The 27,035-nt window shown below is 37.9% G+C and overlaps 2 protein-coding genes across 3 annotated transcripts; one reads left to right on the top strand and one right to left on the bottom strand.

Moving 5' to 3' along the window:
* Positions 1-11,603: 11,603 nt before the first annotated feature.
* On the top strand, positions 11,604-14,326 carry LOC149927347 (sterol carrier protein 2-like). Of its 2 annotated transcripts, none has more exons than XM_090158755.1 (2): positions 11,604-11,739; positions 12,558-14,326. In XM_090158755.1, the coding sequence occupies exons 1-2, from the start codon at positions 11,730-11,732 to the stop codon at positions 13,847-13,849; spliced, it is 1,302 nt and encodes a 433-aa protein (XP_090014881.1). In that variant the 5' UTR covers positions 11,604-11,729; the 3' UTR covers positions 13,850-14,326. The 2 variants fall into 2 exon arrangements, with proteins under 2 accessions (XP_090014881.1, XP_090014882.1); XM_090158756.1 differs by lacking the exon at positions 11,604-11,739 and adding an exon at positions 12,082-12,225.
* Positions 14,214-25,603, bottom strand: LOC149927346 (PR domain zinc finger protein 12-like). The gene is made up of 6 exons (XM_090158757.1): positions 25,465-25,603; positions 24,473-24,633; positions 18,620-18,822; positions 18,391-18,546; positions 16,879-17,233; positions 14,214-14,454 (listed from the first exon to the last, which is right to left on the bottom strand). The coding sequence occupies exons 1-6, from the start codon at positions 25,518-25,520 to the stop codon at positions 14,333-14,335; spliced, it is 1,053 nt and encodes a 350-aa protein (XP_090014883.1). The 5' UTR covers positions 25,521-25,603; the 3' UTR covers positions 14,214-14,332.
* Between the last annotated feature and the right edge of the window lie 1,432 nt (positions 25,604-27,035).

Genomic DNA, 27,035 nt, shown 5'->3' with positions numbered 1-27,035 from the left:
GCTCATTTTATTTCAACGTTCGCCCGATCAAGATACCGTAGATATCTGGTAGTGGACGACTCGTAGACTATCGGAACCTGTTGACGTTGTGACACATACCGCATGAAAAAGACCAAAACCGTCCAATTTCCAATATCATATAATGACTCGCACACCCAGGATATCAATGACTGCATTAGGAATCGTAGATATCCAAATATCCACACCAACAAAAAACTTATTAACAAGAAGCGAAAAACTTACCATTCACAAAGCACAGAAAGCCACTTGACTAAACGTATATCAATAAATGACCGTAGAGGGAATAGTTAGGGTTCTTTATAAATAAACACAAACGAACCCAATTGATGAACTGCATTAAACATCTTAATCAGCCGAGAAAACGTTTAAAATAAATTACGACCGAGCTGAAAACCAGACCAACTCGATATGTTGTTAATAAATGAATTATTAAGCTTGAAAACCAATACGCTAAACCTAATAGATAAGAATATACGACTGAAAAAACTAAACAAATTACAAAAAACTAACGGGTTCTACCCTTTATCTTATCTGCTGACTGCGCTAAAACAAGATTTGACCATTAAATTTTTTGAAAATGCGACGTATACACTTTGAAGGTTCCGTCAAAAATTATCCTTTCCCAAACGTAAAGGCTCTCAAAACATTAATACACAAAAAATAAGTAAAAAGGTTCCTCCAAAAAATGAACCATTTTGCGGAAGAAGTAAATAATTTTAAAAGAATAAAAGATAAAACAAATATACAACCGCAAAAATAAAACGTCAAATAATAGAAGAAACAATCTTAAACTCCATTCATTAAAATAAAACGTCAAATAATAGAAGAAAAAATCTTTAACTCCATTCATTAAAAAAACACTAAACAAAAGTATCAAATTGAAATAAAGCAACTTATTATATTAAACAAGATTAAGTCTTTATAATTTTTTCGTAAAAAAACCACATTAGGCCTTCACAATTTCATTCGTAAAAAAATTCAAGACTTTGTTAACTATTATGCTTACAATGAGTGTCTTATTTGCAGTTTAGCTTGAAGTTATCGTTGGTTCTGTGGTAGAGTGCTTGACTGCCTAACTGAACGGCCCGGGTTCGAAACCTGGGTGACGCATTTGTTTTTAATCAAATGAGAAATCGCTAAATTAGAATTTCTTCGATGCAATAATTTCAATCTTTCACGAAATTTTGCTCTATTTCAATTAAACCAAAATTTCATGCTCTATTAAATACGCTTTTGATAAAGCTGAAGGTCTAATTTTCAATGAAACGTAATAATTGTCGGTGGTTCTGTGGTAGAACGTCCGCCTGTCAAACAGGCGGTCTCGGGTTCGAAACCCGCCCGATGCGATCGCAAATTGATACTCAGACGAATACCGTGAACAATTGGTGGAAACCCTGCCATTGGATGTTGAGAGGTAGCATTACACTCAGCACTCGGTCCGTCCCAAAAGTCAATAAGAAAGAGTTGGAGAGTTACCACCCGTACATACACACCACAAGCTCAACACCCACAAACGTCATAACAATAACACAACATTACCACCCTACACATAAACATTACAATAGCGAAATATCCAAACTACTGAATTAAACCTGTCGTGACAGCGTACGTTGACGAAAAAAAAACCACCAAACCAACCCCGACTGCAAATTAATCCGTTAACGCTCACCGTCCCACGGTGGTTTTGCAAACACGGTTTTTCGACTTTGTTCCCTAATTACTAGCAACTGCGAACGCAGAGATCTCGAGAAACTGCGTACGCAGTGATTACACTTTGCACCGAAAATGCGAACGCGTTCGCAGGCCTGACAGACCCACAGACCCACAGACAGACCCACCCACAGACCCACCCACAGATCGACCCACAGACAGACACGGTCGTTGTATAACCCCTCCTAGGGGACTTTGTCCCCTCGGAGAGGTAAAAATATTACCTCTAATAATATTAATATTATTAAAATAAATATACAGGGTGTTGTTAACATTTAAAGGAGTTGTAGGGGGTGAGTTGAGAAGTACGCCTGTTTTTTTCCCCATTTTCCTACGATGAGTGAAAAGAGGGTTTGAGTCTATTTGATCGATTCCCAAATGATCGAACGGGTCCCATTTGATCGAATTTCCATTTGATCGAATTGCATTTGATCGAATGGCATTTGATCGAACGAAATTTGATCGAAAGCTACTGTAGGGTAAAACTACTAGTTTTTGGGAGTACCTAATTTTTAGCAATAGAAGGGCCGTGAACGTGGTCAGACCCCTCGTATACAACGGTGCATACGCGCCTACGGCGCGCGTACATCAACCTAACCTAACCTAACCTAACCTGACCCTATTGATATATATCAAAAACAATGGGCCGATATCGTCGATGTCATAAAAAATTCCATCATATAGTGTATAAAGTAAAAATCTCTTCATCTTTGTGGCTTAATACAGTTAAAGCAATGAATTATTCCATCATTATTCCTTCTGCACTTAAGCAATGAATTATTCCATCATTATTCCATCATTATTCTGTAGAGCCGCGTGCATAAGCAAAAGAATGACTATCAGATTTGCAAGTCGCAGTCGAACAACCCAAAAACATTTATTGCAACCATTTAAATACAGTTTTTAAAAAAATATACAAATTAAAATTTTGGTAAAAAACTAGAGATTAGGAGTTTTTTTAAAGGTGCCCACATTACTCCCGCTCTAATGACAAGGATACCGGATGACTGGCATTGAAACACGACCGGACCGTGTCTGATAATTTTTAGATCCTGGTTCCACGTCGGCAAACGATACCTTCTTCGAAAACATCTTTGGTTCGACAAAGGCCGTAGTCGCCCCAGGTTCCTCCAACAGAAGCTCAGGCTCAAGGAATGCGGGTTTCAATCGATCAATGGTGACATGATCTTCTCGATTTTTGATTTGCAACTTGAAGAATTTCACGTGTCTATCGATGACCCGGTATGGGCCGTCGTACTTCGGCTGTAATGGCTTCCGCACGGTATCATTCCTAATCCAAACGTGTGAACATTTCAGCAGATCGTCGTGAACAAAAACTTTTTGCTTGGCGTGGTTCGATGCCGGACTTGGGCGCAGTGAATCCATGACCTTTCGCAGGATGCCCAGGAACTCTTCGGGAAGATGACGCGAAGGACTTGGACGGAAGAAATCCCCAGGAAGCCTGATTGTTTCGCCATAAACCATTTCAGCAGCTGAAGAATTAATGTCTTCTTTTATCGCCGTTCGAAGACCCAGTAGGACGGAAGGCAACGTTTTCGTCCATTGGTTGTCCCCATGTGCCGCGAGAGCAGCCTTGAGTGGCCTGTGTAGTCTCTCGACCATGCCGTTTGCTTGCGGGTGGAACGCTGTTACTAGTTGATGTCTCGCCCCCAAATAACTAGCGAGATCCTTGAAAATACAGCTAGTAAACTGTCGACCCCGGTCGGAATAGACGGTGTCGGGACAACCGAAACGTGAAACCCAACCAGCATAGAAAGCTCGGCAGACGATCTCGGCGGTGCAACCATTGACTGGAAATGCTTCCGGCCAACGAGTGAAACGGTCAACGCAAGTGAGCAGATACGAAAATCCTTCTGACGGTGGTAACGGCCCAACCAGATCTATGTGGACGTCGGTGAACCTTCGTGCTGGGAGCGGAAAATTACCATGATGACTGACAGTGTGTCTGTTAACTTTATTTCTTTGGCAAGGAATGCACTCCCTCACCCATCTGGCTATATCGGAATTCATCGACGGCCAAACGAAACGTTGAGTTATTAACTTCCGAGTTGCGCTGACCCCAGGGTGAGACAAATTGTGGATGTTGCGGAAAGCTTGTTTCCGGAATTGTTGTGGGATATAGGGCCGATTATTACCCGTTGACACATCGCAAAACAAACTGGTTTTAGCGCCGGGTATTTCCACCTTCATCAATTTCAAATCCGTCTTTGATTTTTGAAAAGCCTGTAGCTCTTCATCCATTTCTTGCGCTTTAGCCAATTCCTGGAAATCGAGAGATCCCATTTCCATGAAATTAATCTCAATACGAGATAAGGCATCAGCGACTGTATTCTCGACTCCTTTGATATGGCGGATATCCGTTGTAAATTGTCCAATGTAGTCGAGGTGTCTGGCTTGTCTTGGGCTCGCCCTGTCGAGCTTCTGGTTGAAAGCGAAGGTTAATGGCTTGTGGTCGGTATAAAGTATGAATTGTCGACCCTCGAGCATGTGTTTGAAATGCTTGATTGCTGAATATGCTGCTAAAAGTTCACGGTCGTAGGCACTGTACTTCAATTGCGGTTCCGACAGCTTGCGAGAAAAAAATGCAAGCGGCTCATACACAGATCCTTCCCGCTGCTCCAAAGCGGCCCCAATTGCGAAATCTGATGCGTCAACCTTGAGAACCAAGGACGCTTCTGCCCTCGGATGTGCCAACATTGCGACCTGTTGCAGAGCGGTTTTGCAGTCTTCAAACGCCTTTTCAGCTTCAGTAGTCCACTTGACCTTGGTTTTGTCGTTCTTCTTCGCCCCTTTCAAATATTCGTTGAGAGGTGCTTGGAGATTAGCGGCATTTTTGATGAACCGGTGATAGAAATTCTCCATACAGAGAAACCTTCGTAACTCAGAGATTGTCTTGGGCTTAGGATACTCGCCGATGGCCTTGACCTTGCTAGGTAACGGGGATATACCATTTGCGTTGACCAAGAAACCAAGGAACTCGAGTTCTTCCATGCCGAGCTGTGACTTCGAAGGATTTATGATGATCCCGTAGTCTTTAAACCGGTCAAAAAGTAACCGCAAATGCTCCTTGTGCGTCTCCGCATTGGGGGATGCCACGGCGATGTCGTCAACATAAACGAACACGAAATCCAAACCCCTACAGACTTCATCCATAAATCTTTGGAACGACTGGGCGGCGTTGCACAGACCAAACGGCATTCGTAAAAACTCGAACAGTCCGAATGGGGTGATGACGGCTGTCTTGTGAACGTCGTCGGGGTGAACGGGTATTTGATGGAATGCTTTGACGAGATCAAATTTCGAAAATATTTGACATCCAGCGAAGTTTGCGGTAAAGTTGTTTAGAACAGCCAAAGGATATCGGTCAGGACGGGTATGTTTGTTCAAAGCTCGGAAATCCCCGCACGGTCGCCATTCGCCGTTTTTCTTACGCTTCATAAGAAGTGGACTTGCGAAGTTGCTCTTTGATGGCCGGCAAATCCCTTGTTCCATCATGAAACAGAATTCTTTTTTCGCAAGCGAAAGTTTTTTCGGATCAAGGTTGCGAACCCGTTCTGCTACTGGTGGTCCAGTGGTTTCGATGTGGTGGAAAACGTTATGTTTTGGCTGCCGTAGGACTTCCGATGGACGGGTAATCTCAGGATATAAAGCAAGGATTTTGTGAAAGTCTGATGAAAAGGAAATCGTAGTAATTCCTCTGGCCGGGTAATCAAGGACGTCACAGCGAGCGGCGAGTGACGTTGAGCTGTCCACCAATTTCTTCAATTTTAAATCAGGTAAGAGGTGGAAATTCGTCATGAAGTCAGCTCCTATGATCGGTTTTCCCACGTCTGCGATGGTGAACTTCCACTTGAAAGATCTACGTAGTCCGAGATCAAGTTCCAGGAGTTTCGTCCCGTACGTCCTGATTGGCGTTCCGTTGGCTGCATAGAGTTGTACGTGACGATTTATGTGACGCTTATCTTGATTAGTGGGTGGGATTACAGATACGTCAGCTCCGGTGTCAATCAAGTATTTACACTGTGATGTTTTATCAAAAATGAAAAGACGACGAGAAATTAGGCCAGGATCGTCGGTCGCCGCTAAACCCGACCGGCCACTTAGTTTTCCGGATCCGAACGTCTGTGTGGTGAAGAGTTCCGCTTCCAATCGCAGGGATCCTGGCATTTATTTGCTTTTTCGCCGAAACGGAAATGGTAGAAACAGAGCTTCCCTCTTGGGTTGAAACTGCGTCCTCGTGATCGTGAACGGTTGCGTTCCCCGCTAGAGTAGTCTCTTCCATGATGCTGGGTGCGCCCGCGGCTTAACGATTCGAATTTCCTGTTTAACTCGTTGATCTGTTGTACGAGGTGCTCGATGGGCGACGCTTCTCGAAAAGTGGATGTTTGCGAGGTCACGGCGGATATGGTACTCGGCCGTAAAGTTTCGACGACCTTGTCTGCTTGGGCGGCAATTTTATCCAGGTCACTCTCGTTGCTCATGACAAGGATGCCACGGACTTGCTCGGGTAATTGGTCCAAAAACAATGACTTTAAAATAGCGTCGTTTGCTTGTGATCCGGCTTGATTCCTCAACGTCTGTAGGAAAAGCGAAGGTTTTTGGTCGCCGATCAGCATTCCGCCGAGAAGCGTCCGTAGTCTTTTCTCGTCCGTTTCGCTGAACGACGCAATGATTCTTGACTTAATTGCTTGATATGGGGCCTCCGGTGGTTTTTTCAGAATGTCGGAGACGTATGGAATGATCGTTTGGTCCAAGGATTGTAGCACATAATCAAACTTTGATTGATCTTGTTGCACTTTGGGAGAGCTAATGTGTAGAGGTTTAATCCTAACTATCGGACTGAAACAATAGCTAGGAGTGGTGATTATGGTTATTGGTCCTGATTATGATAATTGGTCTTGATTTATGGTAAGTGGTCTTGGAAAAAAGAAATACTTTCAAATTTAACAAATATTTATTTTAACTTAACGAAAGTTCCTGCTCTGGCAGGGGTGTGGATGGGTTCGCGGGTCTTTTCGATCTGTTCGTAATTGATTCTAGAGAAGCGACGATGACTTCGCCCGTTCCCCCTACAACATGCCAAGGTGACCCCCCATCGCACGGCCACTCCCGACGCGGCATCTCAAAGGCGTCGAAGGTCACGAGATAAGATCCTCGAAGACTTCGAGGATGCTGTCGCCAAGCCGAACAATGGAGAAGTTCACCCTATTTCGCAAATTGGCCTTTTTCGGAGAAACGTCAATCGTCACTTCCCAGTGCCCCAAGTTTATGGTCCATTCATCACTGGGTCATACAGCTTGACACGCGAATGTTTAAAGCAATTCAACGGTTCAGGCTGTATGGCAATGGAAAGTCATAAAAGAGGGAATGGTTCGGTTATTTTTGGAAATTTGGCGGGAATACAATTTCAAATAATATATAAGAAAATAATACAATAAATTACAATTAAGGTTTTAGAGTTACGTATTCTTTAAGATTATATTTTAATTAAGGTTAGATTTAACTAATTGGTTTAAACGCGTAATTATCAGATTCACTTTTTTAACAGATCTGAAGTAATGCGATGGATCCGGAATTGTGACTCAATCGTGGAAAACCATAGATCAGGGTTCTCCCTCCAGAACTGTGGCAACTTGATTGAAACACGGGCAATTTCTTGATTCATAGAGCTGTCTTGCGTGAGCTGATCTCTCGATGACAAGGCCTGTCTGAGTTGTTCCGATAGCTGTTGAACTTGTTCCGAGAGTGCAGAAAAGTTATCGTCTCCTTCAGGTGTGGCTTTAGACATGATGGCTTTTTCGTAAGTCTACCGGTGAAGGAATAATGACTGAATGAACCAGGGATGCGTTACGAGTCTCGAGTCACCAATTGTAGAGCCGCGTGCATAAGCAAAAGAATGACTATCAGATTTGCAAGTCGCAGTCGAACAACCCAAAAACATTTATTGCAACCATTTAAATACAGTTTTTAAAAAAATATACAAATTAAAATTTTGGTAAAAAACTAGAGATTAGGAGTTTTTTTAAAGGTGCCCACAATTCCTTCTGCACTTAAGCAATGAATTATTCCATCATTATTCCTTCTGCACTTCATATTGACATTCGGTAAAATAAAAACATACCAACTGGTACTATAAATACTTTTGAATTCGATCATTTGAAGGTTCGATCTTATGAAACAAATGACGAATGGGATTGAATCAAATGGTATTTCGATCAATTGCAACGTATAATGCAGTGGCGTAGCTAAGACCCGCGAGGCCCCCCCCCCCGCAAAACAATATTCGGAATTTTATCCCGTATCTAGTATATACTTTGATATGAAATTAGGGGGCCCCTAAAGCTCCGGGCCCCCCCCCCCGCACTGCGGGGTCTGTGGGGGCCTTATCTACGCCACTGGTATAATGATCGACTGTCGATCACATATTTTTCGATCAAATGGACCAACACCGAAAAGAGCGCCAGAGAGCTTCAAAGTGTGGCCTACTACCCCTGGAACTAGGCTGCAACAAGCGCAAAACCAAGCAGCAGTGACTTAAATACTAGTTAAGTTTATTTTTTTACGCTGGTTACCTCGATTTGTCTACAAAGTCCTTTTTTACCTATCACACGAATCCAAACCTTAATGTTCGCGTTTCCCTGCTGCTTGGTTTTGCGCTAATTGCAGCCTAATTCCAGGGGCTAGTAGGCCACATTTTGAAGCTCTCTGGCGCTCTTTTCACTCATCGTAGGAAAATGGGGGAAAAAACAGGCATACTTTTCAACTCACCCCCTACAATCCCTTAAAATTTTTGCATAACCTTTTGCTAACACCCTGTATAACATATAATAGTCAATTTTATATTAGAATTTAATCATATATCATTATTTTTTCCTAATTACGGAGAACATTTTTAAATTTTACCAAACACTTGTCATCAAGCCAACAGAGGAGATTGTCATAAACATTTCAAAGTTTAGGGTAATTATAGGACTAAATTACCATTTAATTTTGAATTTTCACTTTAATATAAAATGACCAATTAAATATTCGCGACCGAAAACTACCACTACGTCATTGAAACCTCGATAAGTAAATTTGACTTTATAATGATACTTGCATTTTAATATAATTTTTGCATCCTTTGCTTATATTTTGAGAAGTTAATTTAAGAAAAAACGTTCTGATGACTTTTAAATTTGTCTTGGAGAAGCTAGCGCCGTTGCGTAAATCAATTATCAGTAGGGTTTTAACAGAATATGCCAAAAATATGGGAAATATTGGGGGAAAAAATATATAGGACATTATAGGATCCTTTCAGAATTATAGGCAAATTTAGGAATTATAGGATCACTGGTAGCCCTGTAATTACGAAACAAATTGCTACAAAAATGCGTTTGTCCGACTTTGTCGATATATTGGACGTCACTGTGGAGAAATACTGTAGCAAACCATTTACCGAAGTGTTATACTTACGAGTACTATGTTACTTATGAATAGACAAATTAATGTTTCACGTTTTGAAGGAGTGACTTAATATCTCCATTAAATTATTAAATTGCACACTTGACCTAGCCGCCTATTCATATGAGACCTGTAATTTAAATATAATTATTAATTTAATTTCTTTATCCCCCTTTTGTGTTAGTTCTCGTTCTTGAAATTTACCTATTTCGCAAACTTATCCAGCTGGCCCTAATTCAGATCTAGTGCGCTATTTTAAACATTTGGTTTTTCTTAAAAATAGTACAACTTTTGCAGTTCAATTTCAACCGGATAAATGGGTGAAGTTTACGTAACGAAACCTTGAATGGTGATTACTTTAAAAAGGAATAAACAGGAACGCGTTAGGCCGGTTTCAGTGAAAGAATTACGAAAATAATGCCCCGGGTTGTCTTTCAAATCTTAATCTATAACGACCAACCTTGACCATCTTTATCATTTTTTAATATCATTTAATTTTCAAGTACATTTTATTTATGAATTAATTTCACTTGATACTTTTGGGAGTTTACGGAAGGTGGTAATTTGGTATTTGCTAAGCGGAGGGAAGTAGTTGAGGCCAAAGGCTATAAGACACTCCTAATTTCTAAAACTAGGTATTATTGATTAGCTATGGCACGCATTTGAGTTATTAGACCCTAGGCAGAAAACATTGTTTATCCGTAACTACGCGACTAGTTGAAATAAAAATTTCTTCATTTTTAAGTCATTAAAATCGTTGAAATTCGTGCAGATAAACATTCATTTAAATAATTTTTCAAATATTGATATATTTTTTGAAGAAATTATTTCTAATTTGTTGTAAATAGTTGTTAAAACCGTTTGGACAAACAAATTTCGCATTTAAAGTAATTGAAATCGTGCTATTCTTCATAAATATCTTTCATTATTGTCGTAACGAGTTAAACTATAAGGAAATATTTGTCATTTTCCTCAATTCTTTTCATCCGGTTTAAAAAGAATTTGCCTCTCAGTTATTTTATCTGATTGCGAGAAAGCTTTCTGATAATGTGACCATTGTCTTTGATTACTATTTGTAATTACATTGCTCTTGAGATTTCAAGCCGAGTGTCTAGTGCATTATTTTGGTCAAATCAAACCCTTTTTACCTCTCCGAGGGGACAAAGTCCCCTAGGAGGGGTTATTTTGGTAGTTTTAATGACGTTTGTTTGAAAGTTTTGTAAGAAAAATATGTGTGAAAATCGAGGGGCAGGTCACTCTTTTTACGGGTGTCCTAATAATCACGATTAAAAATTTAATCATTTGTAATCAAAGCTACAAATTTTATTTCAATCAGATTTTATCATGATTTAATCACGCGTAAGGGTGTCTTAATAATCTTGGTGAAAATACACGAAAGCTTATAACAGTACCGTTATTTTATTATACCGTTATCGACCGCTAGGGGTCCGACATTCGTAAAAATCCCGTACACCCTAGAGGAAAATGCTTGTAGATTTTTGGAAATAAGTTTGAAAATCCCGAAATCTGGCCGAAAATCACTTACAAAAATATCTCAAAATTAGCCTTATCAACCAGAAATCAGTATGAAACTCCCGAAATTTGGCCGAAAATCACTCACAAAAATCTCCGAAAGTAGCCTAAAAAAACTCGAAATCAATACGAAAATTGTGCTCTGATTTCTGAAATTACTTTGAGATTCAAAATCCCGTAAACAACATTTGCAAATCGACAAATATAAATTGTAACCAAATTACGCAATGTAACGTATAAGTTATCAACTTTTTTCTGGAAATGTATTCTCACCCTATCGCGTACAACCAAAAATAAAAAAACCTCATTTCAAGGTGACTTTAACTCAGACTGGTCCCATCGTGACAAGATTACCTTATTTCACCATTCTCTTCCCCCTCTTTTTGGGCCACAGTTAATAATCTTTTACGGAGATCTCGTTTTCATCCTTGGTGAATTTCATTTACTAAGGAGAGATATATACTAGAAAGGATTGGAAGAATGTTGTTGAGAAAGTTCGCCTTCCTGATCACCTGAGAGCAAAAATCAAGCAAGTCGAGATACGTGACTTTTGAAAGAAATTAAAAACTAGAATCCTCGGGTGTCTCTCCGTTAAACTGACATAATATTTAATTTCTGATACTTTTAACCCTTATATTTTAGTATTTATAAATTATTAGAGTTACCAATGTTATTATTCTAGATTTAAAACAAAAACTCGTTTTTCTCAAATAGGGGGTTTTTTTTTAACTCCGGGGACTTTTGCTCTAAGGTAGCGCGCTATAGAGACAGATGGGGGAGGGTAGGAACTCCTCGTGCACCATCGATTGCGTCGTCATCCGCGCATGCGCTCAATTAGTAATTTCCGTTCGCGGCCGGAACGTAATGGTTGCCGGAGGGAGGAAGGGACGCCGCTTCAAAAATGCACTGAAACTAGAGCTCCACGGACGTTCCGCTGCCGCCTGTCCTCCCCAAGATTGTATTTCCACTTTCTAATAAAGATTTTATATTCCAAACACTACATGGATAAAGGTATAAATTTTTTCACCCGTTAACCTAGTCTATCATTATAGTATTGTTATTTTTATTTTTTTATTCATTAATTAATGCGTGGTCGAACGTGGATTTAATGGGCTCTCGGCGCCGGCTGTGTCACTTATGATTTGGCAGAGATCCTAGCTCGGATGATGCGTTATGTATAGACGTATTTTCGGTTACTTCGCGAGATAACTTGGAGAGGGGACGCATTCGGTTCGTAAGTGATTGTGCCATAAGGCGAGTTATTGAGCGTTTCTTAAATTTTAACTCTCGAGTTGAGCTCCAAAGTCTGGAACTGCGTAGAAGATTAAGTTTATCTTGTAGTTTTTTGGCGTGTTTTTGAATTCGGCGCAGCTTATCGTCGCGTAATTTTGATATCCCTGGAAGTCGAGGTTCCTTCGTAACTGTAGCCACAACTCTATCCGCTTCCTAATTCTATCGATCGACGATAGAAGCGCTTGGAGTTCTAGATCTTTCTAGGTCTGTATACCTTATAATTTAATTTCGTTAATTCGTAAATGTTACGTAAATTTAAGGTTAAAATAAATTATCCACGGTGATGTTGGTTCTGTTTGCATAGGTTCAGTGGCGGACTGTACATAGAGTGGACCCTGTGAGCTTCTACTAAAGTGGGCCCTTTAGTAGACATTATTCAAACTAGATAATAGCCTTATATTTCAGGGTGGGCCCCTTGTTCAAATGATCACCAATATTTTTGGTCACACAGTCCGCTACTACATATGTTCCTTTAAAAAATCTGAACACGACGGTGTTGGTTTCGTTGGTTTAATATCACTTTTTACTCCACGCAGGTCTCGATATTTACTACAATAGCAACACGATGTCCATGTCGAATTACGCGAGACACGCGCTGCGACGAGTGTACGTCGTCGGAGTGGGCATGACCAAGTTCGAGAAACCGTCGGAGTCCACTCGTGATTATCCGGAGATGGTCCAGGAAGCCGTGTCCGAGGCCCTGAAGGACTCCAAACTCGGTTATTCGGACGTGGAACAAGCGTGCGTCGGTTACGTCTTCGGCAACTCGACCAGCGGTCAGCGAGCCTTGTACGAGATGGGCATGACGGGTATACCCATCGTCAACGTGAATAACAACTGCGCCACCGGTTCCTCCGCGTTGTATTTGGCCAACCAGATGATCGCGGGTGGGTTGAACGACTGCGTCTTGGCGGTCGGGTTCGAGAAGATGGAGAAGGATTCCTTCACTTCCGGCAGATTCTCCGATCAGGCCAATCCCATCGAGAAACACGTCGGTGTCTTGGCCGAAACCGCGGGCATCGACTCCCACGCCATGACCGCCCAGCTGTTCGGAGCCGCTGGCAGGGAGCACATGGAGAAGTACGGTACGACAGCCGAACATTTCGCCAAAATTGCCGAGAAGAACCACAGGCACTCTATGCAGAACCCGCGTTCCCAGCAGAGGGAGGAATACAGCTTGAAGGACATCATGGAAAGCCCCAAGATGAGCGAACCCTTGACCAGATTGCAATGTTGCCCCATGTCGCACGGCGCCGCCTCGGCCATTCTCATGTCGGAAGACCTGGTCAAGAGGAAGGGACTGCAGAGCCAGGCGGTCGAGGTGTTGGGAATGGAGATGTGCTCGGACGTGCCCAGCGTCTTCGAGGAGAAGAGCTGCATCAAACTGGTGGGCTTCGATATGACCAAACTGGCCGCCGAGAGGCTGTTCAAGAAGACGGGATTGGGGCCTGACCACGTCGACGTGGTGGAACTCCACGACTGCTTCTCGACCAACGAACTCATCACGTACGAAGCCTTGGGTCTCTGTCCACTCGGAAAAGGTAAGGATATGGTCGATTCCGGCAACAATACTTACGGTGGCAAGTACGTGATCAACCCGAGCGGAGGGCTGATTTCCAAGGGTCATCCTTTGGGAGCGACGGGCATCGCTCAGTGCGCGGAGCTCTGTTGGCAGTTGAGGAACATGACCGGACCCAGACAAGTCAAGAACGCCAAAGTGGCTTTGCAACATAACCTGGGATTAGGCGGCGCCGTCGTTGTGGGCCTGTACCGAATGGGCTTCCCGAAACAACCCCGAGCTACAAGCGGAGTCCAAGCCAGACTCTAAACGCTGTGTTTAGCCTGAAATATTCCAAAGATAAACTTCCAACGGTGGTCTTACGAATTTTACACCACTCAAAATGCATACGCAATATTATCCATTTAAATTCGTAATTGGATAGAATTATACCAAATATGTAAATTAAAGGGAAAATCTTTCTACATACGTTAATCAGAGTTATAATTACCTCTAATGTGTTAAAAAAATTATTTAACGACGTAACCTTTCCAAGATATTATAAATTAATTTACATCGTGTTAAAAAAATAGATTGTCAATTTATTTACATATTGGAATTAGCTACCATAGCCAAATTTGTCCGGTAAGAACAAGAAATATTTTGACCCCTTATATTAAAAAGATCTGCCAGTTTCGGCACAGTCAGGTAGCGTTCAAACTGAGAAAAAAACTGGCATATAAACTATGTATATTGAAATTATATCGTATATAGAAATTTATACGAAAATAAATATTTTTTATTCAAGCATTTTCATTTCTTGATGGACATAATATTCTTGGCTAGCTTGTGCCTGGCGCTTTTCTGATGGGCCCTGAGACCAGCCAATTGGGAGTAGCCATTGCCGCATATTTGGCAACGGTAGGGCTTTTCGCCTATGATATACGGGAAAAAAAGAACATAAATTACTTAGAAAAGAACCTTAATATTAGCATTAATTATTTTTTTCTTCGGGCTATGTAATAATCACATCAAGAAAGTATTAACTTCTATGTCGAGAAGGGAACCAATGAGATTTGATTTTGATTAGAGCTTGAGCTAAAAATCTTCTCAACATAGTAATAGGCCTTTCCACAAAATATTTCTACGTGCTCTCACTGTTTTTTTCTTCGTCACCCACCACCAATTTCGCTAAAACTAAACAAAATGTTGGCTGTACTTTTTGCATTTTCCGGTAAGATTTCCCCAAAGTTTGGGGCCCAAACATTATACACGGAGCTCGGGTTAGGCTTAGCGACTTCGGAGTTTAAACTGATTTTAATTAATTTTCGATACTAATTAAATGAATTATTATTGCAATACTCATATCAAATCTGTGAAAGTATTGTCAATGCTTGGACAGGGTTGCCACACGTCAGGGAAATCAGGGAAAAGTCAGGGAATTTAAGAATTGACCTAAAAAGTCAGGGAAATGTCAGGGAATTTTTAGAATTTGTAAAAAGTCAGGGAATTCAATTTTATCTTGGCACTTTCTTAAGTTTATTTTTAGACCAAATCTATGACAAATTCTATGATTATCATTTATTTCCTTGAAAGTTTGGCTAATTTTTTCAACATTGCAATAACCTTTTTACTGAAATATAAGTTCATTAAAATTTATTAACTTCTGATAAAAGTAAAATATAAAATAAAAATTTGACCTTAAAAAGTCAGGGAAAATCTCTTAAAATGGTCAGGGAAAACAGGGAATAGTCAGGGAATTTGAATCTCAAAATTTTGTGGCAACCCTGTTGGATATTTACTAGCTAGTACTATATGATAAACAACAATCTTTACCCGATACAAATAATACAATACACTACTGTGGCTGTCAACGGAATGTTAAGCCTTAGTTCACGAGGCTATAAACTGTTAAACATCATCGAAACCGTGCAAATTTTTTCGTTATTTTAAATATTTAAATCCTCTCCGTTATGACTAGTAAACGAAATTCTTTTATACATTAAACATTTGATATCACAAATTTATTAATATCACTTGGATTAATTTTAATCCGCCGTGTTTTGTAAATACTTTCTCTCGGTAGTAGACGACACACCGAGCTCCCCTTCTTACCGCAACGAACATTTTATGGAAAGGTCTATTCTCTCTAAGTAGAAATAAGTACAATAAATAAAAATTCCTTTTTAAACGGTCGCTTTTGTAGTCGAGAAATAATAATTGCATTTCAATGTTAATAACGTCGTTGCTGATTTTTCCTCAATGACAGCGACTTTGTAATTCCCGTTTGCGAGATCACAAGGACGCTAACTTTCTTATTTTATCCATTATCGTCTTTTTAAATGCTAATAATTATTTCTATCCGCGAAATAATGGATATATTTCCATTTTAAAATTCCGGTTTTTTAAAAGTTAATTCGTTGCTTAAATGTCTGGTTTAGAAAAATAAGATAAAATTGTGTAGTATTCTAATATAAATTACAGGGAACTTGTAGACGTATCTTTATTGTGTACAATTTATGCACATTTTTAATGATTAAAGATAATGAGTAGAAGTAATCTTTTGCGCACTGACTATAAAAGTAGTATCAGAAGTATATAAAATGCTTTACGAGATAAGTATCTAACTAAGTCATGTAAAAATGAAACCGGTACCTATGACAATAATCAAATATTATAACCGAACTGATTTTAATGGTTATTACGCAATCAAGGTTTAGTTCAACACAGAACCCCCTGGTGTCGAAATATGTTCAAGACCCAGGACAATAATATACTACTCTACTTGTTTGGTTGCAAGTCCATTTCGGAGCTGGGCAAGATTTTCAGTGTCGAGTAAAAACATTGGATCAGAAAGTCAGCTAGGCCCCACCCTAGGCCCAAGGCATCAAGCGTTTTTTAGAGCCATTGAGTCAAGTGGCCGGGTTACATTGCGTAGGAGGGTGGTGGCAAGCCCTTCGTGCCAAGCGACCCAACAATTCCCTACACTTTCAACTCTACGCGGAAGGAGTGGTTCCGAGTTTACATCCAATGTTACAAGCTGGAATCGAACCCTGCTCCTCTTGCTGCGAGGCGAAAGCGCTAACCACTCCGCCACCACGTACATATGTTTATTTGGTTACTTATGCAAACTGTAATATTCTAAATTTACACTCCAGTTTGCTTATATAAAACAATGTTTTCTAGATGAAATAGTTTTGGAAAGTTAGTTAGGGTACATAACATAGGACGATAGGGAATACTCGTAAGAATTATTTTGTATACTTCTGGTAGTACGCTTTTCGTACGACTTAAGGCACGTGTATGTAAATCGGCCTTAAGCATACCAAGATGTAGGAATGTCAGTATGAATTCTTTACCAGTATGCAGACGGATGTGATTTCTGAGGGTTGATGATTGGCTGAATCTCTTGACGCAAAAATGACAATGGAAGGGCCTTTGCAACGTGTGCGTCCTCATATGCGACCGTAAATTACTTCTGGAATTAAAATTCCGTCCGCAAACGAGGCATTTGTTGTCCTGTCCGATTTCGGGTGCATTTCCGGGGTCCTGTCTAATAATACGCGGCGACAAAATTGGCAACTTTTCTTTCCCGCTGCGAGTAAGCGACGACTCTGTTTCGGTGTCTGTAGAACAATGGGTCGGAATGCCCATGTAAAGCGTAACCCTTTGCCCGTCGTACCATACCAGAAGTTCCTCGTCCACGCCAATTATCTTCGTAGAATAGAAGAGAATAACAATGACAAAAGCCAGATAAAGATAAGCCTCGGCTCGCTTATAAATAATTCGTTGGCGTTGGCCTATTGTTTATGGCATAACCAATTGTTTTCAATGTATAACCCTCGAGGATGCGTTTACGCTTCAATGACCATCCCTTCTGCTGGGTTGAATTATCTATTCGAAATCTGACTATATTCATATATTGAATTCCATGTTTTTCGCGAAACAAATTTGAATTAGTTACACTGATTTTAGGAATACCAGCGTGAGGGCTTTGTTTTCGTTTGCGGTAGATTAATTTTATTTAATTTATACATGTCTATATTTTTCTTTGGATGGGAAATGGGAAATTGCGTTATTTACCATTGTTTTTTTGTACGTTGGTACTTCATAATTAGAATAATTAAGGGATACAATATTCGAGGGCTGATCAATCACCATAATCGGTGTAAAATATAATAATCAGCTAGGCTAATACCCAAGGCACCACCTTAGACCTAAGTCATCATACGACTTTTGAAGCCCTTAATTCAGGTGGCCGGGTTACAATGCGTAGGAGAATATTGTGGCTTTGACTGCACTAAAGTTATTACGTTACTGATTATAGACTTAGCATTACCAAAGTCGGTAGACAATTTCATACGCGTGTAATCGGTGTAAAAGCTTGTAGCTTCGAAAGTACTAAAGTCATTTCGTTACTGATTACGGATTTAGCATTACCAAAGTCTGTAGTAAGTTTCTTACGCGTGTAATCAGTGTATAAGCTTGCAGCTTTGACCGTACTATATTATTACGTTAATAATTACAGATAAAGCCTTACCAAAGTCTGTAATCAGTTTAAAAAAACAATAATAATAATAATAATAATAATCAGCTAGGCTAATACCCAAGGCACCACCATATAGGCCTAAGTCATCGAGCGACTTTTAAAGCCATTAATTTAGGTGGCCGGGTTACAATGCGTATAGGAAGGTGGTGGCAAGCCCTGCAAGCCACGCGAGCCAACAGCTCCCTACACTAACTATTGCCGTTAACCTCTACAAGTTTAATTGAGTGTAATCGGTTGAAGAATAATTTAGCCCATATGTAATTTGGCGTTCTATTTTATAATTATATTTAAATCATATATAATATCGATTAAGTTATCTTACCCTGGTCGTACGGTAACTGATTACATCCCCCGATTGTTGAACGTTAACGTTTTGTTCTCGTTGGCAGCGTGCGCACTGGGCGAACCACAACCAACTGTTGGAGCAAATTTCGTCAGTAGCCATACAATATTTAACGACGCCATTCGGTCCAAATATCTTATTTTAGATGATATTTTTATTAAAAATATTTTTGAATTCGTGAAATTACAAAATTGAAAGATATTTATACTTCCCAGACGTTGTCTTCTAGAACTTGAAATCCGTTTGACTTCGTTCGTAATTGATTTAATTCCTCGTAGCTGATATTAATTCCCGGATATATGCCCAAGTTCTTGTCGCGTTCAATCTGGGAAACGGCGAAGATCCCCAGTCTCCAGACACTGACGCTGGATAATCCCAGCCGAAATTGCCGAGGTACCGAAGAACGAATATCTGCAAATTAACCAATAATTGTTTTCAATTCTAAATATCTGGAATTAAAAAAATAATTACGTTAAATTCTAAAAATCTGGAAATAAAACAATCATTGCGATAATTTCTAAAAAATTGGAATTATAAAAATAATTGCGATAAATTCTAAAAATCTGGAAATAAAACGATAATTGCGATAAATTTAAAAAATCTGGAAATGAATCAATAATTGCGATAGATTTTAAAAATCTGGAAATGAATCAATAATTGCGATAAATTTAAAAATCTGGAAATGAATCAATAATTGCGATAAATTTTAAAAATCTGGAAATGAATCAATAATTGCGATAGATTTTAAAAATCTGGAAATGAATCAATAATTGCGATAAATTTTTAAAATCTGGAAATGAATCAATAATTGCGATAAATTTAAAAATCTGGAAATAAAACAATAATTGCGATAAATTTTAAAAATCTGGAAATAAAACAATCATTGCGATAAATTCTAAAAATTTGGAATTATAAAAATAATTGCGATAAATTCTAAAAATCTGGAAATAAAACGATAATTGCGATAAATTTAAAAAATCTGGAAATGAATCAATAATTGCGATAGATTTTAAAAATCTGGAAATGAATCAATAATTGCGATAAATTTAAAAATCTGGAAATGAATCAATAATTGCGATAAATTTTAAAAATCTGGAATAGAATCAATAATTGCGATAAATTTTAAAAATCTGGAAATGAATCAATAATTGCGATAAATTTTTAAAATCTGGAAATGAATCAATAATTGCGATAAATTTAAAAATCTGGAAATAAAACAATAATTGCGATAAATTTTAAAAATCTGGAAATAAAACAATCATTGCGATAAATTCTAAAAATTTGGAATTATAAAAATAATTGCGATAAATTCTAAAAATCTGGAAATAAAACGATAATTGCGATAAATTTAAAAAATCTGGAAATGAATCAATAATTGCGATAGATTTTAAAAATCTGGAAATGAATCAATAATTGCGATAAATTTAAAAATCTGGAAATGAATCAATAATTGCGATAAATTTTAAAAATCTGGAATAGAATCAATAATTGCGATAAATTTTAAAAATCTGGAATAGAATCAATAATTGCGATAAATTTTAAAAATCTGGAATAGAATCAATAATTGTGATAAATTTAAAAAATCTGGAAATGAATCAATAATTGCGATAAATTTAAAAAATCTGGAATAGAATCAATAATTGTGATAAATTTAAAAAATCTGGAAATGAATCAATAATTGCGATAAATTTTAAAAATCTGGAAATGAATCAATAATTGCGATAAATTTAAAAATCTGGAAATAAAACAATAATTGCGATAAATTTAAAAATCTGGAAATAAAACAATAATTGCGATAAATTTAAATATCTGGAAATGAAACAAAATTATGTTCAATTCTAAATATTTGGAAATAAATCAATTATTGTGTTAAATTTAAATATCTGGAAATGAAACAAAATTATGTTCAATTCTAAATATTTGGAAATAAATCAATTATTGTGTTAAATTTAAATATCTGGAAATGAAACAAAATTGTGTTCAATTCTAAATATTTGGAAATAAATCAATTATTGTGTTAAATTTAAATATCTGGAAATGAAACAAAATTATGTTCAATTCTAAATATTTGGAAATAAATCAATTATTGTGTTAAATTTAAATATCTGGAAATGAAACAAAATTATGTTCAATTCTAAATATTTGGAAATAAATCAATTATTGTGTTAAATTTAAATATCTGGAAATGAAACAAAATTATGTTCAATTCTAAATATTTGGAAATAAATCAATTATTGTGTTAAATTTAAATATCTGGAAATGAAACAAAATTGTGTTCAATTCTAAATATTTGGAAATAAATCAATTATTGTGTTAAATTTAAATATCTGGAAATGAAACAAAATTATGTTCAATTCTAAATATTTGGTATTAAATCAATAATTGTGCTCGGAAATGAAACAAAATTGTGTTCAATTCTAAATATTTGGTATTAAATCAATAATTGTGCTCGGAAATGAAACAAAATTATGTTCAATTCTAAATATTTGGTATTAAATCAATAATTGTGCTCGGAAATGAAACAAAATTGTGTTCAATTCTAAATATTTGGTATTAAATCAATAATTGTGTTCGGAAATGAAACAAAATTCTGTTCAATTCTAAATATTTGGTATTAAATCAATAATTGTGTTCAATTCCAAATATCTGGAAATAAAACAATAATTGTGTTCAATTCTAAATATCTGGAAATTTAACAATCATTGTGTTGAATACTAAATTACTAAATATCTTAAAATTTAACAATCATTGTGTTCAATTCTAAATATCTGGAAATAAAACAATCATTGTGTTCAATTCTAAATATATGGAAATTTAACAATCATTGTGTTGAATTCTAAATATCTGGAAATTAAATTTATTTATAAATTTTCTAGACATAACCAATACAGTAAATATAAAGTTTTCCGAAGCCATCTTGTGTAAACATTAAAATGTCTGAATCTAGCAGATGACGTAACGTTTCCTTATGGTCAGAAAAGGCGAATTTCCATTGATAAATATTTGCGGTAGATATCAGGCTCCGTAAGTTTGCTTTTAAACGACTCTCAGGATTGGATTCTATATTATTCTCGCAAAAAAAAAGATCAAAGATGGAGCTGTAACGGCTATCTGGCTTAGGTTACGAGCGATTTGGCAAACAGTCCGTATAATACGAATTGTCGAAATTGAGTTGTCGCGGGCGTTCCGAGAGGGGTGCGAGCCCCAGTAGAGGGACCCCATTGTTGATTCGGAGGGGATAATCCCCCGTGGTCCGCCGCGGCACTGCTAACCTAATCACGCCATTAATCATCCGATATGTCGGCTCTTTACCGAGATAAAATCGCCTATTTTGGGTCAATAGAATGATCCGCGGGGCTCCCATTGTCATCCTCGGCTTACACTTAAAACCCTATTGGTTGATATAATCCCCATTTTAACTCCCAAATGCTTTTTTTACCATCTTTTAAATTTTTTCATCTATAAGGACCGGTTCTGCGCCCGTCTGAGAGAGAGAGGAGGCTCATCAAGTACCGATCTTCCATTCAAAGCTAGCGAAGCGATTCTAACGAGTCCCGTATCATAGCCCCCTTCATGATTGCGCTTCAATGAATATATTAGTGGTTTTGAAGTTTTATATCTGCATTTTTAAAAGGAGTGCATTTTAAATTGAAAAATTATCCGCTAACAAGCGTTAACATTTGTTTTTAACGTAACTAGTGCCAATCTTTCCTAGCTTTTGTTAAACCTGGTGGTGTCATTTTGAAATTCGTCGATCCAACATAAATATGGAAGGGAATACTTCCTTTAAACGGAGTGTGTTCTTACAGTGGCGTAGCAAGGCGGGGGGAGCGGTACCGGGTGCCACCCGACCGCGAAAAAAAAGAAAAACTTACACAAACTAGAGACATTCGGAAAACTTTTTTTACACGTTTTGACTAGTAAGTAGCACACCATGATATCCGCACCGGGTGCCACCTAGAAGCAATAAACACAGCACCTCTACACGAGGAGAACGCAACCCGTTAACAATCGTGCATTTTCTTGTGTACATTTTTCATTGGTTAGATGCTTTAGCGCCTGCTGCCGTCGGAAGGGGAAAATTCGGAAATTGTCTTGCCCCCCGCCCGTGAAACGTTCAGCGTAAAGGCTCGTCCAATTAAATTTGTGCACAACACTGCGTTAGCGTGTTTAAAGGCTAGCTGATGCGATCTCCTTGTGTTAGTTCTCCTAGGTGCCACCCATGCTAGCTACGCCAAAAGTCTGTTTTAAACGTAGCTAGCGCCAGAAAATCGTGGTAGAAATGTGAACTCATGATTATTAGTATTAAATCATGAAGAAAGTAAATGAACCGAAGATATCAGACTGCTAAACTCCCCATGACGGAGGCGTTTTCCTTATGAAGTTACATTTTGATCTCGAATTTGAAATTTTGCGCGCTCCTAGACCGGAAAAAAGTTTTTGCTTTTATGAAACCATTTTTTGCACAATTCCCAAGTGCAATTTATCGCGTCAAAAGACGGGGATGGAAATTAGCTTTTATTTGACTCGATAGAATATTGAAATGAAACCTGCAGATTTTAATCGACGCTAAATTTATGCCAAATCACATCACGGCTCAAGATTTAATTACTTAATTTATTAATTTGTGGAGCAATGTTAAGAACATATAAGGGCCATAGAATAATTTAAAACTTATTAGCCGAGTTTCAAGTATCTTGTCATCGTGATAGGGAAATTTTTAGGTTTAGGTTTGGGCCCCCTGTTCCTCAATTTTGGGCCCCCGGTTCCTCAATTGTTGGCCCCCTGTTCCTCAATTTTGGGCCCCGGTTCCTCAATTGTTGACCCCCTGTTCCTTAATTTTGGGCCTCCTGTTCCTCAATTGTGCCCTCTCCCTATATAATGACTTAATCATACATCGGCGACTCTGGCCTCCAGTCTCCGGCCTCCGAGACCGGAGACCTGCGATTTCTATGGAGACTGGAGGCCGAACCGTCCATTGGAAACTGGATCACCGGAGACTGGAGGCCCAACCTTCCAATGGAAACTGGATCACCGGAGACTGGAGGCCCAACCTTCCAATGGAAACTGGATCACCGGAGACTGGAGGCCCAACCTTCCATTGGAAACTGGATCACCGGAGACTAGAGGCCGAACCTTCCATTGGAAACTGGATTAGCGGAGACCCAACCTTCCAGCTGGAGACCAAAAGTGTTGCCGACCTATGGACTTAATATATATTAACTTCGAACTAATTTAACGACAATCACAACATTTCGACCCGTCGTTGCTAGCAGAATTTACAAAAATAAATCCTGCCTACTTACTTACAACATTAAAATAGTAAGGATTTGTACAAATAATTTTGCGACAGTCTTGTCTGTCCTGCCAATGTTAGTAAATTCGAAAACGGTACGCTGTCTACTAACTCGAAACTGGCGACGGCAGAATTCAAAATATAGGAAGATCCGCTTTTGTGAAAGCTAAAAGGTAATTTATAAATTGAAGGTTAAATCGATTGAAACTTTTAGTATTTCCTTTTTTTGTCAGGTAATTTATTTTATTTTTTATATTATTGCGGATTTTAAACTTTTACAGTGTTAAGTATTTTCAAATATTTAATTTTAATTTGAGGCCCTGCGACCGATTAAATTCTTGAAAATAGCGTGGGGATATCGGGGCTATTACCTAAATTCCAAAGTTAATTGTCACGTACCTAGTACCCTCTACTTTGAAGTATTTTAAATTGTTAATCATTATTACAGCGAATCTAAATCAAATGCGAAACTAGTCACAACATTACATATCATTATCAAATCTACTGAAAATCTCCAAATCTATTTTAAAGGAAATATATTCACAGTCGAACAACCCTCTGTTTACGTGATCTATCATAAATTTAATAATAATAATAACAATAATAATAATAATAATTAAACACTAAAGGAAAACCAAATCTATACAAAGAGAAATAGTTTTTTAGTGTAATTATTATTCGGGAACTTCTAATTTCCGACAAAATTTAATTTTTCATAATTTAAAACAGTTTACCATTTGTATCAGGTTAGGAGTTAGGACCTACCTGTTGGTAATTTGGCAAGAATTTTATTTTCTAGATGTTTCGGGTATGATGTAATTGTGGTTTCTTCTAAATACTTTTGTCTCTGCGGTAGTAATCTGCCGTGCAGTAAAGCGTTTAAGGCAACCTCAAATTCCTTTGAAGTTTCATTAGTTCTTTGACGTCTGAAATATTTTAAAAATTTCGTAACCAGTAGCAACATTAAATACGGTGTCACGAATTGTGGTGTTACTAACGTTACTTTTAATTTGTAAATAACCTTCTGATTTATTATAGATAAATTATAGATTATAGTTCTAGGTATAATACTTCGAGATTATTGTTGCGATATCAGAAACCTTTATTTGCTCAATAATTAAATAATAAAAAATTGTGTATATCGTCGCCGTTAAAACAAAACCACGTATCTTTTCGGTTTCCTTTTTGAGAAAAATGGATTTTTAATTTTGCAGGGACTTGTGAAATCACGTGTTAGGTTTTTACACGCGAGTTAATTTTATAGTTAAATAATTTCGTTTCAATACTGAATTTATGAGGATTTTAATTTAAAAATATTTTGCTAAAGGGGAATTTTTAGAGAAACGTGATTTTGCTTCTTGGAGCTGAAAATAAGCAAGATACGTGCTTTTGCGCGAAATGCGTTGTGAATAACAAAGATACGCTTAAATGTTTTCTCGATTTAAAAAAAGAAATTCAATTGCCACCTATTAATGTTTTTAATGTTACATACGTAAATTGGAGTGTAGAATCTAAATATGTCAATTTTGACAAAACCACGTATCTCAAGTTACGTGGTTTTGTTTTAACGGCGAAGATATATAGAAAAAATAAATTAACTATAAGGAATGGAATTTAATCAGAAGAAATTTAATCATTTAAAATAGGGTAGAGATACATTTATTATAGTAAGAGTGTCAACCCCTTAGTGTTGTTATAATGATCCTATGTTTAATAATGATAAGATAGATTTTAATAGGGAAATAAATAGCACTTACTTTTCCGTGAATTTCCTTCGATCATTTGGACGTTCTACGCATTGGCTCTGTTCCATAATATCAAGGGTGCTCTTGGCAACGCTCTCGCGGTCGCCTTTATGGTGGGATGAACTTTTCAAGTCTAATATCAAGAAACGCTAAAAAATATCTCCTCAATTCAACATAATAGCTGGTTCCTCCCTCCCCAATAAAAGCGATGTTACGGAGAAGGGGCACCCTATTCAAACTTGTCGAAGGGACGCCCCTTTCAAAAAATCTCCTATTGTCCGAATTCAGGGGCTGGCCCCTAATTCGTTGTAATAGATCGACGTTTTTAAGAGGGGTCTGACATTTGCAAATTTTGCGATTTTGAATCCCAAAGTGATTTCTGAAACTGATTTTGAAATTTCAGAGCACAATTTTCGTGTTTATTTTTGATTTTTACACACAATCCTAAGGATTTGTGTGTATTAGTCTCACGTACAGTGTAGCCGTTGCCGCCGATGCCGCCGATGCCGATGGCGCCGTGTCACGCATACCTCTTCAACGGTTAAGGCTAGAAGAGTCAATGATATCTCGTTCGAATGTAAATGCATTGCCATTGATAGCCATTCATAAATTTTTGAAATCGAAGCCCAAGAAGTTGGCCATTTGCCCAATTTACCGTTTTCGGTAGTTTGGCTTTGTGTGGTTGATATTTTGTTAAAAATTAAATCCGATAACGTTGAAAAAAATATTATTGGATAGGTTAGGATTAAGTTGAACTACAACTTCGGTTAAATCAGTAAATATTAAATTTAAGTATAGTTTTCGGGGTTATTTACCGGAACCCAATGTTCGTGGTTCTATATTTCCGGCTGAAAGTCGACATAACGTTCCTTAATTTAAGTCCGACATTCATGAAAGTAATATTTTTGAATAGCTGTGGTTTCCGTATAACCTAGAATTGCAATTTCGTTGCTTAATTTTAATTCTAAGTAAGGTTTTTTGGACAGCGTTTAAGTACCCCCATCAACTCCAACATTGGAAATACGCGTGGTTATAGAGACTTTACGCGAATTTATCTCTGGAATTTTCCAAGGCCGTTCTAATATGACCAAAGTAACAAATAAGTGTGACACTTATCGGAGGCCGTTCTAAAATGACCAAAAGTAACAAATAAGTGTGACACTTATCGGAGTAATACGCGATGCTTACAACGTATGACCTGAAGTAACAAATAAGTGTGACACATATCGGAGTAATATGCGATGCTTACAACGTGTGCCCTGAAGTAACAAATAAGTGTGACACTTATCGGAGTAATACGCGATGCTTACAACGTGTGACCTGAAGTAACAAATAAGTGTGACACTTATCGGAGGCCGTTCTCACAACGTATGACCTGAAGTAACAAATAAGTGTAACACTTATCGGAGGCCGTTCTAATATGACCAAAAGTAACAAATAAGTGTAAATATGTATATTTGTGTGACCGTAGATATATTTTGGTTGTGATACCGGCGTTGCAGGTTGCTGTGAATAGCTCAAACAAACTTAACATATTAGTAGGATTGTGTGTATTCTGACCGTCGTACGTCTTGTTATAGACT

Source organism: Leiobunum rupestre, chromosome 9 (genome assembly GCF_980474605.1).
Source record: "Leiobunum rupestre chromosome 9, qqLeiRupe1.1.hap1, whole genome shotgun sequence".
In the NCBI taxonomy this organism is placed as follows: Eukaryota; Metazoa; Arthropoda; class Arachnida; order Opiliones; family Sclerosomatidae; genus Leiobunum; species Leiobunum rupestre.
The sequence above is the reverse complement of the archived record's forward strand: the minus strand, read 5'-3'. Positions and strand labels throughout refer to the sequence as shown.

What these genes read in the sequence shown, in the direction of transcription:
- LOC149927346 (XM_090158757.1), bottom strand. Translation starts at nt 25,520, where the DNA reads ATGGAACAGAGCCAATGCGTAGAACGTCCAAATGATCGAAGGAAATTC. An exon ending in CGAAGGAAATTCACGGAAAA is followed by an intron (nt 24,634 to 25,464) that starts GTAAGTGCTATT and finishes AAAATATTTCAG; the next exon opens with ACGTCAAAGAACTAATGAAA. An exon ending in TCACATCCGTCTGCATACTG is followed by an intron (nt 14,455 to 16,878) that starts GTAAAGAATTCA and finishes CGTATATCATAG; the next exon opens with GCGAAAAGCCCTACCGTTGC.